General features: G+C 36.2%; 1 protein-coding gene across 1 annotated transcript in view; it reads right to left on the bottom strand.

Annotated features, from left to right (window-relative positions):
- Positions 1-14837, bottom strand: part of FBXO11 (F-box protein 11) — a 513763-nt gene that overhangs the window by 118449 nt on the left and 380477 nt on the right. Inside the window, exon 16 of the mRNA XM_090375372.1 lies at positions 10333-10553. Coding sequence (XP_090231498.1) covers positions 10333-10553 — 221 coding nt within the window. The remainder of the gene's footprint in view (positions 1-10332; positions 10554-14837) is intronic.

Raw genomic sequence — 14837 nt, 5'->3', positions numbered from 1 at the left:
TAACTGAGAGCAAAGTGGAAGAGAAATTGTTGAAGTTAAACGTAAGAAAAGCACCTGGGGTGGATGGGATCTATCCAGTTATATTAAAGGAGGCAGCTAAGCAACTAAGCAAACCCTTAGCCATAATTATGAGAGCATCCTTGGACTCAGGGGAGGTTCCCACGGACTGGAGATGTGCAAATGTATCCCCAATTCACAAAGGGGGATCGAAGGGTGACACGAGTAAATACAGACCAGTTAGTTTAACTTCTGTTCCGGGTAAAATAATGGAGTCACTGGTTAAAGATGCATTGCAGGATCATCTAGACAAGACTGCAACAATAATTCAGACACAGCATGGGTTTGTTAAGGGAAAGTCTTGTCTGACAAATCTGATAGGATATTATGATGTGGTTACAAAGGAACTGGATGCGAAAAATAATTTTGATATCATATATTTGGATTTCAGTAAAGCTTTTGACACTGTTGCGCATGGAAGACTATTGTACAAATTGGAGCAGAATGGTATTAAGGGTAAGTTGCTACAATGGATAAAAGGATGGTTAAGTGCTAGAAGACAGAGGGTGGTAATCAATGGTTGCTGCTCTTCTTGGACTAATGTTATTAATGTTATTAGTGGAGTCCCACAGGGTTCGGTGTTAGGTCCACTGTTGTTTTGTATATTTATCAATGATATTGATGAAGGTATATCAGGCTTAATGTCAAAGTTTGCAGATGATACAAAGGTTGGCAGGGTTGTTAATGACAGTAATGGCAGTGTGCTACTGCAACAGGATCTAGATAATTTGGGCCGATGGGCTAAGAAGTGGCAACTGAAGTTTAACCTTGACAAATGCAAAGTACTATATATGGGTAGAAGTAACCCCAGAGAAACGTACCAACTGTGTGGTACTACACTTAAGGTGGTAGAAAATGAAAAAGACCTGGGAGTAATTGTGCAGGCAGATATGAAGTTTTCTGAGCAATGCAGACAGGCTGCCAGGGCAAGTCATGGGGTTTTGTCAATGATATATAGGAATTTTGCTAGCAGGGAAAAGGAGGTGATTATCCCTCTGTATAAGGCAATGGTCAGGCCACGGCTTGAGTACTGCGTACAGGTCTGGAGGCCTCATTTTAGGAAGGATGTAGATTTACTTGAGCGTGTACAGAGAAGGGCAACAAGATTGGTGAGGGGAATGAAGGGATCCTCTTACCAAGAGAGGCTTAAGTTCTGCAAATTGCAGTGGCTGGAGACTAGGCACCTGCGCGGTGATCTGATTGAGGTATATAAGGCCTTGAATGGGTTGAGCACGCTGAATTCTGATGGGATCCTTCCACTTGTTCAGATTACGAACCTAAGGGGGCATAAATTCAAATTAAGAAAGGACAGATGTAGAATAGATGTGCGGAAATTTTCCTTTAGCCAGCGGGTGGTTAATTGCTGGAACAAACTTCCATCTGTCGTTGTGGAAGTTGATAGATTGAATAAATTTAAGGAGGAACTGGACAGGCATTTGGAGGGAATGGTGTGATTTTTTTTTTTTTTTTTTTTTTGGTTGATGCTGCATAAGCTCATACATTTGCTTTCTTGCATCACATGCCACTACTACTACTACTACTACTACTACTACATAGTTCAAAAAACCACTGGTAGATCACAAAACTGTCCTCCTAACAGTCTTGCATATCAAAATGGGTTTGATAACACAGTTTGTGAAAGCTTTACCTCAGGAAGGCCTGCTTTAACTACGTTTGTACTAAATTCTCATCAATCACCCAAGAAAAGCTAAAACAAGGTATTTTTGTTGGGCCTAAAATTTTCAAACTGATGAGGGACCAAGATTTTGGGGAGCTATGAATAAAAGAGAAAAACAGGCATGGATTAGTCTTAGGTCTGCTGTTTAGAACTTCTTAAGGAACAACAACGATCCAGACTACAAGGATATAGTTGCAAATATGTTGGCAAACTTCAAAAAGCTGGGCTGAAACATGAGGATACATTTGTATCCTCATGTTGCAGCCCAGTTTTTACAATGTATCCTGATACATTGTAAAAAATACATTGTTTTTACAATGTATCCTTATACATTGTAAAAAATGTATCAGGATACATTTTTTACATTCCCACATTGACTATTTCCAGGAAAATCTAGGAAGTGTTAGCGAAGAACAGGGTGAGAGGTTCATCAGAACATTAAAGTCATGGAGATGAGGTTCCAGGGGAGGTGGAAATGTCAACATAATGGCTAACTATTTCTTGCTGCTGAAGAGGGACTAAAGTGGAAGGATCTGCAAGAAAATCAAAGAAACAAAAATTTGACCCACTGAAGATAAGTTTTTAAAATGAGTGATAAGTGTTTTGTGAATTTTTATCACAGTGCCCCTTTTTAATAATGTTTTCAACGTGTATTTAAATATAAAAGTCTGGTAAAAGCTGCACATTAAAATAACAAACGTTCAGTGCAGATACACAATATTTTATTCATAGTGAACTTGAAAGTAGTTGAAAGGCATTGATTTAATGGTATCTCATATTGTGACTCTTTCACGAGTTTCCATGACATTGCACTACCTTGAATAAGTAAAGCTTCACCAATACAGAAGACTATTGTTACTTATTCTCAGCGGATACCACCACCCAGACAGTTGGCCAATCATCAGTGGGCAGGTAGGTACCCCGGTGTTGCAATCATGATAATCCAGTTGAAGTATATTTCCACAATATGAGAGATGCTTAATGGTGTGCATAAGTATATACTTAAGTAAATATGTGAGTAAAGCACATATAGGACTACAAATCAGAAATTCACCGATGAACGTTCAGTGTAGATACATAATATTTTTTTCGTAGTGAACTTGAAAGTAGTTGAAATGGCATCAATTTAATTGTATCTCATATTGTGACTACCTTCACAACAAGCTGCCATGATATTGCACTACCTAAATAATTAAAATAATAATTAAAATTCAGCACAAAAATTCTGCCGAAATTAATAAAAATTTGTGAAAAATCAAATATTCTTTAATGATTTTTGAAGAAACCTAATATGATGGAAACAAATGGAAGTCATTTATGAAATCAGCATTAGAAAATGATTCAGAAACACTCTTTTCTGAGAAAACACCAGTGATTTTTTTTTCAAAATGCAGAGTTGTGTTATCAGGGGATACAGAAACCTACAATTAGTATAAAATAGTTTGCAATCAAGCTAAGGCAGATAACAAGAAGTCTTTGGTAGAGAATATAAAGAAAAGTAACAAAGATTTCTTTCAAATTTGAAAGAAAGATTTCTTTCTTTCAAAGATTAGAAGGGAGGGAAGGAGAGGAAAGAATTACACTGGTCAACTATTTTGAAGAGTAAATGCACAAAGCATAATGCATTATGGGTTGAAATTAACTATATAATATCGGTGTAAATACACCACAGTTTACCCATAAATGAGTAAACTATGGTGTATTTGGTGTGCAATTATATAATATTATTGTAAATACAATTTACACTAATTATATTACATTATATCAGTGTAAATTATATTATATAATATCAGTGTAAATACACCCATAAATGGGTAAACTATGGTGTATTTACACTGATATTATATGATTTGTCAACTATATATGAATGGTATAATTGTTGGTGATTCTGTTCAGGTTGCTGGCAAAGTGAATAGATATTTTGCATCTACATTCACATGTGAAAAAAATTTTAGGGATAGGGATGCCAGCAGCATAACAAATTCTAATAGTGAGCTAAATGATAACTGAGAGGAAAGTGGAAGAGAGTTACCGAAGCCAAAAGTAAATTAGGCACCTAGAGTGGATTGGATCTATCACGTTATATTAAGAGTCAGCAAAAGAGGTAAGTAAACTTTTAGCCATAATTATGACAGCATTCTTTGATTTAGAAGTAATTACAAACCTGTAAGCTAACTTCTGTTCCAAGGAAAATAATAGAGCCAGTGGTTAAAGAAGTAATGAACTATCACCTAGACAAGAACACATAACAGCAATTGCAGCACGGATTTATTATGGGAGTATCTAGTCAGACCAATCTGGTTAGTTACTATGACACAGTAGTTAGTAATGTGATCATTCGTGTATTAAGAAATTGCAGATAAAGGAACCATTAGGTGGCAGTGATCACAGTGTACTGATGTGGGATTTACTTAAAGATATAATTACCATCAGGGTTAAAGGAAGGGGTTTTTTGCTTCCGTCAAGGTGACTATAGTGATCTCAGACAGTTTTTAAATTCTGTACAGTGGGACCAACTGATGATGTTACCAACAGCAAATTCTAAGTGGGAAGCATTCAAGGAATTAATAGTGGAAGCTACTAAACGTTTCATACCTATTAAAAAATATTGTTCAAGGTTTAGGCCTAAATGGTTGTCAAATGAACTAATGAGACTCGTGGTAGAGAAGAAAAATGCACGGGATGCATATAAATTATCAGGCGACACAGAAGCCTATGATATATATAAGCTAGTCTGTAATCAAGTCACAAAGGAGGTTAGGCAGGCGAAGGCAAATTACGAGAAATCTTGGGCAAAGGATGCTAAGAAAAACAGCACGGATTTCTTTACTTATATAAACTCTACAAGGAAGGGGATGAATCTGATTGGTCCACTTGACATCGATGGTTCGACTGTTGATGATCCTGCTCAGATAGCAAACAAACAATGAGTATTTTGCATCTACATTCACACACGAGGAGCTATTAAGGTTTGAAAATGCCACAAGGTTATCAAATTGTAACAGGGTGCTTAATGATTTTGTAATAACTGAGAACAAAGTGGAGGAGAAATTGTTGAAGTTAAACATTAGAAAGGCACCTGGGGTGGATGGGATCTATCCAGTTATATTAAAGGAGGCGGCAAAGGAAGTTTGTTATGGTGTTAGTTATTTGGTTTTTAGGAGCATAAGCAACTAAGGCCATATTGCTCCGGGGATAAGTGGTGGTCATTCCCTGACATTTCCGCATCCTCCGTATTTGGTAGTCACGGGCTCGAAACCCGGGCTAATCAAGCGTATGCTACGCACTGCTGCTCCTGCCCACGTTGCTGGAGGGGCCAGCAAAGGAAGTAAGAAAACCCTTAGCCATAATTATGAGAGCATCCTTGGACTCAGGGGAGGTCTCCACGGACCGGAGATGTGCAAATGTGTCCCCAATTCACAAAGGGGGATTGAAGGGTGACATGAGTAATTACAGACCAGTTATCGTATTTCCCCATGTATAAGACGCACCTTTTTTCGAAAAATTTGGGGTCTAAAAACTGGGTGCGTCTTATACAATGGTTGAAGATTATTTTTTTTTACTTGAATTTCCCGCTTTTATGCGCTTGTTGTCTTTGCGCTCATTGTTTCGCAATTGTTAAAGGTTTGTTATGTTAGTTTTGCAACGTTCTGCCCAGAAATGGCGCAGAAAAGATTTTCGTACAGTGCTGAATTCAAGTTAAAAGTGATCCAGTTTGCAAAAGTGAATGGAAATCGTGCTGCTGAACGTAAGTTTGGTCCTCCTCCAACTGAGAAAACAATCCGAGACTGGCTACGGGAAGAAGAAACCCTACTTAAAACGCCACGGCAGAAGAAGGCCATTAGAGGCAAGTCAGCAAAATGGCCTGATTTAGAGAGGGAATTGAAGATATGGATTGAAGAGCAAAGGGCAATTGGAATTCCTGTGTCCACAAAGATGGTTCAGCATGAGGCAAGAAGAATTGCTGAAGAAAAAGAAGTTACTGATTTCAAAGGAGGAGGACACAATTGGTGCTTCATGTTCATGAAACGGAATGGACTAAGCATGCGTAAACACACACCAGACTTGCCCAAAAGATGCCTGAAAGCAATGAGCAGAAGGTCTTTGAATTTCATTGTTTTGTCATTCAATGTTGGAAGACACATCAGTTTGAGTTGGGACAATTTGCAAATATGGACGAAGTCCGCCTTCACAGTGTACTGATAAAAGGGGTGAAATCAATATGATGTCCCAAGTAACAGGACTGTTGATAAGAAGGGGGTGAAAACTGTAACTGTGAAGACAAGTGGACATGAAAAGAGCCATTATACAGTAGTTCTAGCTTGTTGAGCCGATGGAACCAAGCTGCCTCCTATGCTGATTTTCAAACGCAAAACAATGCCAAAAGAAGACATCCCTCGAGGAGTGATTGTCCACGTTCATGACAAGGGTTGGATGGATCAGGATGGGATGAAGATCTGGTTATAGAAAGTTTGGAGCAAGGTGGGCTCTTACGCAAACCTGCCCTATTGATGCTTGATCAGTTTAGGGCACACATAACAAAAAACATAAAGAAGATTGCTGCAGAGCAAAAACAAAACTTGCCATCACACCTGGAGGCTTGACATCCCAGCGCCAACCACTTGATGTCAGCATTAACAAACCCTTCAAAGCTGCCATGAGAGACGAATGGAACCAATGGATGAAGTCTTCTGGGGACAATTTGACACCAGCAGTAAGAGTGAAGAAACCAACTATAGGAGAAGTTTGTACCTGGGTGAAAAGATCCTGGGATAATATCAAGATTGAGATCGTTGTCAAGGCATTTAAGAAGTGTGGCATTTCAAATGCCATAGATGGAACTGAGGACGAGGCAATATATGAAGACAGTGATTCGTCATCAGACACAGATGAGGACAAGCTAATGGATGGGAGTTTTGAAAGTGATGAGTTGTATGAATTTTATGATGAATAAAACTTCAGTTCAATAACTTTATTTAATACATTTTTTTTCAAATTTCGGGCCCCAAAATTAAGGTGCGTACGGTAGTACGCACCTTAATTTTGGTATGGAGAAATACGGTAGTTTAACTTCTGTTCCGGGTAAAATAATGGAGTCACTGGTTAAAGATTCATTGCAGGATCATCTAGACAAGACTGCAGCAATAATTCAGACACAGCATGGGTTTGTTAAGGGAAAGTCTTGTCTGACAAATTTGATTGGTTATTATGATGTGGTTACAAAGGAACTGGATGCAAAAAATAATTTTGATATCATACACTTCGATTTCAGGAAAGCTTTTGACACTGTTGTGCATGGAAGACTACTGTACAAATTGGAGCAGAATGGTATTAAGGGTAAGTTGCTACAATAGATAAAAGGATGGTTGAGTGGGAGAAGACAGAGGGTGGTAATCAATGGGTGCTGCTCTTCATGGAATCCCACAGAGTTCGGTGTTGATGAAGGTATATCAGGCTTAGCATCGAAGTTTGCAGATGATACAAAGGTTGGCAGGGTTGTTGATGACAGTAATGGCAGTGTGTTACTGCAACAGGATCTAGAAAATTTGGGCAGATGGGCTGAGAAGTGGCAAATGAAGTTTAACATTGAAAAATGCAAAGTACTCCATATGGGTAGAAGTAACCCCAGAAAAACGTACCAACTGTGTGATACTACACTTAAGGAGGTAGAAAATGAAAAAGACCTGGGAGTAATTGTGCAGTCAGATATGAAGTTTTCTGAGCAATGCAGACAGGCTGCCAAGGCAGGTCAATGATATATAGGAATTTTGCTAGCAGGGAAAAGAAGGTGATTGTCCCTCTGTATAAGGCAATGGTCAGGCCACGCCTTGAGTACTGCGTACAGGTGTGGAGGCCTCATTTTAGGAAGGATGTAGATTTGCTTGAGCGTGTACAGAGAAGGGCAATGAGATTGGTGAGGGAAATGAAGGGATCCTCTTACCATGAGAGGCTTAAGTTCTGCAAATTGCAGCAGCTGGAGACTAGGCACCTGCGAGGTGATCTGATTGAGGTGTATAAGGCCTTGAATGGGTTGAACACGCTGAATTCTGATGGGATTCTTCCACTTGTTCAGATTACGAACCTAACGGGGCATAAATTGAAATTGAGGAAGGATAGATGTAGAATAGATGTGCGGAAATTTGCCTTTAGCCAGCGGGTGGTTAATCACTGGAACAAACTTCCATCTGTCGTGGAAGTTGATAGGTTAAATAAATTTAAGGAGGAACTGAACAAATATTTAGAGGGGATTATTTTGTAATTTTTTTTTTTTTTTTTGGCTGATGCTGCAAAAGCTCATATGTTTGCTTTCTTGCATCACATGCCACTACTACTGCTACTACAGTAATACAGGAACTGTAAGCAAAAAGTAATACTTAAATCCTATACACTCAGATTTCATTAAAGCTTTTGACACTATTCCATGTGAAAGACTGCTGTACAAATTTGAGCAGCAATGGTACTGGGGGAAGTTACTATGCATAGAATTGGCTGATTGGCATAAGACAGAGGGTAGTTATTAATGGAGTTCCTCAGAGTTAAGTGCTGAGCTCCTTACTGTTTTCAATATTTATTGATAGTGATGAAGACATACAATTGAAGCTCTATATTAGCTCTATAAAACCAGCAGGGGAATGAGAAAAACGGTCATTATATCAGAAGGAAATTATAGCGACTGTTCATAAAATCAGCAACAAAACAGGTAAAAGCTTGAATATTTATGTAATTCTACTAATACAATGTAGTATAATCTTATTTATAATATGTACTATAGCATTAAACAAGAAAATTATGGTTGTAAATTTTGCATTGATTGCAGAGTACGGTAACGTTACAATTAAATTGCAAATTTCATTACATAGGCTACGTACCTATCTAGACCTAACAAGAGAATTGTTTCATACTTAAAAATAATCTGTTAAAACATGCTGTTTCAATGGTTAATTCAATAATCTGTTAAAACATGCTGTTTCAATGTTTCAAAAGAGAATTATGAAGGTGCATGATAGCAGTTATTTCAATTTCAGGCTGTGCTTGAAAAAAATCGATATACAAGTTCTATTCCTTGATGAACATCTTTCACTGAAAAGTCTTGTTCAACCACAGTACGTTCCTCATCTTCATCACAACCACTGCATTCTATACCTTAAACTTTCTAAGAGATCAAGGTTTCAAAGGTTGCTTCAAATAACGTTGCTATTAATGTATGAATTGGCTTGTTTTTCTAATATGTGCTGTCACTGTTTATCGGTGTTTCCAACACCAATAAATAGGTGACAATTTATTGGTGCTGCCATCTATTATAAACTGTAACCAGTTTATAATAGATGGCAGCTTGAAAACAGCTTTTAAAATTGGAGTTGATCTCAGTTGTCTGATTTGGAGCTTAACAACAATTTCTGCGGAATTCAGATCCAGAAGTTGAAAACATTAAAGCAAATGATACATACACAGATATAGAGGTTTTTTTTTTTTTTTTAAATAGTTATGACATTGTAAATTCTTCTCTTTTGGACAGGTCTAGATTCAGCTCTGCCATGGAGATGTTTGAATGATATTAAATAAGTTCCTTGATGTGTCTGAAGAGACAACAAACACCACTAGATTACGTAAATAATCTGCTGTTTCATCAGTGATCTAAGTGGCTGTAATTATGATTGTATTACCATCCCTTACACTAAAAAATTCATCAGCAGTTTAAGCAATACATTGAGCAAAATAGCCAAAATAAGAAAAAATTAACATCTGAAATCCGTTATTGTAAAAAGTTTTTATTTATTTTTATAAAATTTCAAAATTCCGTGAAAAAATTTGTTTCACACAGCTTGCCACTAGTGGAAATTCACTATACGGGGCCTGCTCATATTCACAGCAAGCAAACTAACTTATGAAATGGCTAGACATAGATACTCTTTACCCGATTTTCTAGAAGAGGCGTATGTATGTGTATAATTTTTTTAGAAAAAAAATATATAATATATAAGCAGAAATGTGTGCATGCATTATGTGATGCTAAAGGTAATGCCAGTCCGCCCCTGATTAAGAGTATGGCATCTTGATGATATGCTGAAAGTGGACTGCAAGCCCATACATATCCAATAAATATTCAACGCATCATGGCTGAAGTGTCTCTTACATTGTTAACATTATTGATGGGTGCTTTTAGTGCAAAGGATTGTGTATAATCCTGATAGCAACAATTCATATCAGATATGACACAGTGAAGACAGTGTTTAGATGGTGTTTTCAGACATTGAGGAAATCATTTCATGTCATGTAAACATTCCCCATGGTGTATAAGATGAGTTAAGACTAAGATGCATTAAGAGCTTATGCCTCATGTATAAGCCCTTAATGCATCTTAATAATGCCTCTTAAATGATGCTGCCTTTGCACTAACTTGTACGTAGTCCAATTCATATAGCTTATGTTACTTTAATGCATGCCTAAAAAGTAAAACTGAACATTGGGTTAGAGTTAAACATGGGATATACAATCAGTAAATCAAAATGAAGACAAAAGTACTATCTGAAATTTTGAAGTGGATATTCTACTCATAGATCTTAAGTATCTGTCCATAATTAAATAAAAGAAATTACCTTTTCCACCATTAAAAATACAAACGCCTCCATCACGTCCATCATAAATTTTATTTCTTCTAAGAGTCGGATTACTATCTGTCTTTATCCAGACTCCTGCCATGGCATTGTCAAAGATTTCATTTTGTTCCAAGATGCCAAGTCCACCATTATAAACGAGTACACCACCATTCTGACCACCCCAAATTTTATTCCTACAGATAACTGGATTACTGCCTGTCCTACATTAAAGAAACAGAGAGGAAAAAACACAGTAGTAAATAATCAAAAATTGAAGTAACCATCTTTAATAAAGAAAGCAAAAACTTTTGCCTTTTTTTTTCTATAATAACCTGGGAGGAGGGAAGGAACAAACTAGTAGTAGGATATATATACAGCAAAACTATTTAGGATATCTATAGTAGACTTAATGGACTTGAATTTAAGAGTTTTGGAAATAATGGAGAGCTGTCCAGTGAGCCAGGTTTTCTGTTCATGTGGGATGTAGTGTTATAAATGCCTCAATCTGATAAATACTATCAGATTGAAGCATTAATATCATTAATACTAATATCACTACATCCATATGGACAAAACAGAGCAAACATAACAGCTAATGAGAAGACTGGAGTTGCATTTGTTTATCAATGCAGTATCAGATAATCCAATAGAAAAACTTAAATACTATATACAGCATTTCTGTTCTGAAGTAATTTGTTAATTTCCATAAGTTGTATTTACAGTTCCTACTGTTATAGAGAAACAGTAAAACAAGCTGAAATACAAGTGAAACGGGAAAGTGTTTACTGCTAGTGTGAACTTGGTTAACTTGGTTGTGAACTTTTAATCAACTGAGTATTTAAACATGAAGTTTGGTATAAACTTTTCTTATTCAGTGGCTAGCACGTACGAGAAGTACTAAAAAATATATATATGTACATATATATATTCATACAAGCAAATAAAAGCTCAGGATTGTGCTTGAGCCAGGTATATAACACTGATCAGAGTGGATATTTTTTTCAGTGCATTTTTTGGTGCCTGAAAACAGCCACATATATAAATAAATAAATAAATTATCTGTTTATACTCCGGGACGACCAGACAGTCAGAGGAGTTCACAAGATAGACACAATACAGGAAACAGACAGAATACAATATATGCTTAGGAGTAGTACACCTTGCAGAAAGTAGCAAGAAGAGAATCCCAGCCATGCTTTGCATTAATGATGATAGTAGCCAGTGACTGGAAGTTGATCCAATTCACGGTTCACACAGGAGATTATTGGTTCTAAATCCACTTAGAACTCAATGTTTAGCGGTATCAGAATGTTTTCAAGATTCTCCTTACAGGATGTTAAAACTTTGTTGATCATCCACAACACACCTTAACAACCCTAAACAGAAAAATTCTGCAGCTATGATGAAAAGATTAGTTGCATAATATTACCACCTTATGTAACTGCTTTGATCAGGCCTAGATCAAGGAAACATCCAGACATGCAAAACTTTGTACAGGCAGAACTTCCTTGATGAAGTAATGATGGTTTGAAGGATGAAGAGAAAAAGTGGAGGATACCACAGAGCAGTGTGTTTATTTAACTGGGGCACTTATTGGAAGGAGATGAAGATCTGCACCCTTTTAAATGAAGTGAAAACTATGATAGGGATTATATTTTGGCTTCAAGGGATTTGAAGCCAGCAACTACCGCAAAACCTTGTTAGAGACTGGCAAAATTAGTTCCACTGAAGATGACATCACTGAGTGGCTATAAGATGATGGGGAAGTTCCCGGATACTACTTTCTCATTGAGGAAAATTTCACCTGAGGTTTTATTATTGGTACTGTTAATGAAGATCAGACAGTCTTGAAGTCAAAGATGCCAAAGATCAGAGAGCCAAATGTCAAAGATGGGCAACCTGCATGTTGGGATCTGCAAAATGGCAAACATTTGAGAAACACCTTGATTATGTGGGCTACAGAGTTTGGCAACTAGGCACTCAGGTGGGCCCTGATTGAGGTCTATAAGGTTTTCAGAAGGAAAATTAAAATGAATGAAGACAAAATTTTCACTGTTATAAAGGATTCCAGAAATAGGGAGCATAAATTCAAATTACAGGGGAACAGGTTTAAACTGGAATGTAGGAAGTTTTCTTTTAGCCAGTGAGTTTTGATTACTGAAACAAGTTATCTCCATGGGTAGTTGAGGCAGTTTGAAGAAATTCAAAGGTCAACTGGATAGTTACCTATATGTGGAGGGAAGCACACAGTCTGTCTTCTTACCTACTAAAAATGTGTTCTTTTATTTTTTATTAATTTATTATTATTATGTTTTATTATTTTTTTTGGCCAGTACAGCAAAAACATGTGGCTTCCTTACACTATATGGCTAATGCTAATACTGTCAAACTTCATTGGTTTATTATTATTAGCCATATGGTGCAAGGAAGCCTGAGGCTTATGCTACACCAGCCAAAAAAAAAAAAAAAAAAAATTCCCAAGTTACCCTGAGAGAGAGAGAGAGAGAGAGAGAGAGAGAAGTAGAAAGGAATCACCAAGAAAGAGAAGAATAATGATATCCAGCTCAGGACCCTGGGTGTGCCAAGCCCATACTGACCAGATGTGAGCCCCCTGGGTCTTTGGACTCTGGAATGTAACTGTATTACCATGATGTCAGGACTTTCAAAGAGAAAACCATCTGTTTAAAGCCTATACCCTTTAGATTTATACATATAGGCAGTGCCAGGCAGCTATAATTTTATTCTCACATCACCCTGCTGTGCATGTCAGTAGGGAATAATCTGAATTTCCAGTTAGGATAATCAAGAGCGTTTAGATTGTAAATAAGCTTTATCTAGAGTTCCACTGCCATTTTATGATGCAAAAAAAAAAAAAAAACATTCAAGCTCTTCTCCACACAACTGCTAAGTGCAATAAAATACAGCATCACATCATTTAATATTTTTTCATTTTATAGTATCATCACCTTTTCATAGCATCTAGAAACTTTGGTGAGTATACATTTCTTTTGAATAAACTCCAATTATATATAGCTGGGGTCTTTTCTATAATGGAACTTTCTGTTAAAAAAACAAACAGAAAAACAGATTTTGTTGTTACCAATTTTTATGGAATTAATACCATACAAGACAAAAGTTTCTATCTGCATAAACTTGTCCACCAACTACATAGTTTAGACTTGTTAAAAAAAAAAAAAAGGTTCTGTTACACAAGAATATCTTTAATGTTCAAAAATGTGCTGGAATATCTCTAGCATATTTTTGAACATTTCTAAAGCTATCTGAATTTATTGATAATCCAATGGATTTTATATACAAAATAGTTCCTATGATCCATGTTTTATACAGAAAAATCTATAGTACTAAAGCACATTATCAATGCAAACATTTTCTTTAAGCAACTGCTATAAATTTGTATCCTAATAGGACATTTAATAGATATAATTTTTTATATAATTTATAATATATTCATAATAACAATTTACAAGTATTATTATTATTAACAAAACATTTAATTTAGTTTATAAATTAGCAGAAACTATAATTCTATTTGTACTCTTAAAATTAGATTTTTTTGAACTTTGAAATTATTATACCTACTGTTATTTTGTCCTTTCAAAATTATAAAAAGTATGAGGACTTCATAATTTCTAGTGTTATTCAAGCCACCAGAGTTTTAACTGCCTAGAAAATGCAATGTTCATAATGCTAACATTAGATCAAATTTAGTGTTACTACAAGTAGCCTTGTAGTGAACCATTTTAATTAAAAGATGAGATAGTTTTCCTTCCTCAATAAGGTGCTTTTTAGTGACAATTCTTTATTAAAACAGGTAATCGAGTTATTCAATGTAAACTGACATATGGTATATGAAAGTAAAATTAAAAATTATAATATAACTAACAATATTTGGCCCCTTTTTCATCCATCAGTCATCTAGAAATTCAGCAATGAGTATTGGTGTGGAATGTAAAACTCACCCAATCTTAAAGTGCTCAACAGTGAGACAATTTTTAATTATTCTCAATGAACTTTCTCCCTCACCCCTTTTCCATTTTATTCTATTTAATGCAATGCTACTAACAGATTAGAAAGAATACTTGATGAGAATCAACTGAAAGAGCAAGCTGGCTTTAGGACAGGATTCTCAACTATGGATCACCTTCACGTAATATCACAGCTAATGGAGAAAGCAAATGAATAAAACACCATTAGGCCTGACATTTCTGGATTTTGAAAAAGCATAGATACTCCATATATTATGATTTTGAAGAAAATATATGAGAATGCTACCTCCTTTATTAGACTAGACAAAGATGGTAGCAAATTTAAAATTGAGAAAGGAGTTCAACAAGGTGACACAATATCTACGAAGTTGCTTACTATTGCCCTTGAGGAAGCTTTCAGAAGATTAGACTGGTCGCAGAAAGGAGTCAATGTGAATGGAGAGTAATTGCAGATGACATTGTGATCATAAGCCATGATCCCAAAGAATTAGAGGAAAA

This window comes from Mastigoproctus giganteus, chromosome 6 (assembly GCF_048544385.1).
Source record: "Mastigoproctus giganteus isolate SK-2022 chromosome 6, ASM4854438v1, whole genome shotgun sequence".
NCBI classification, from domain to species: Eukaryota; Metazoa; Arthropoda; class Arachnida; order Uropygi; family Thelyphonidae; genus Mastigoproctus; species Mastigoproctus giganteus.
This window is presented reverse-complemented; position numbering and strand designations above follow the sequence as displayed.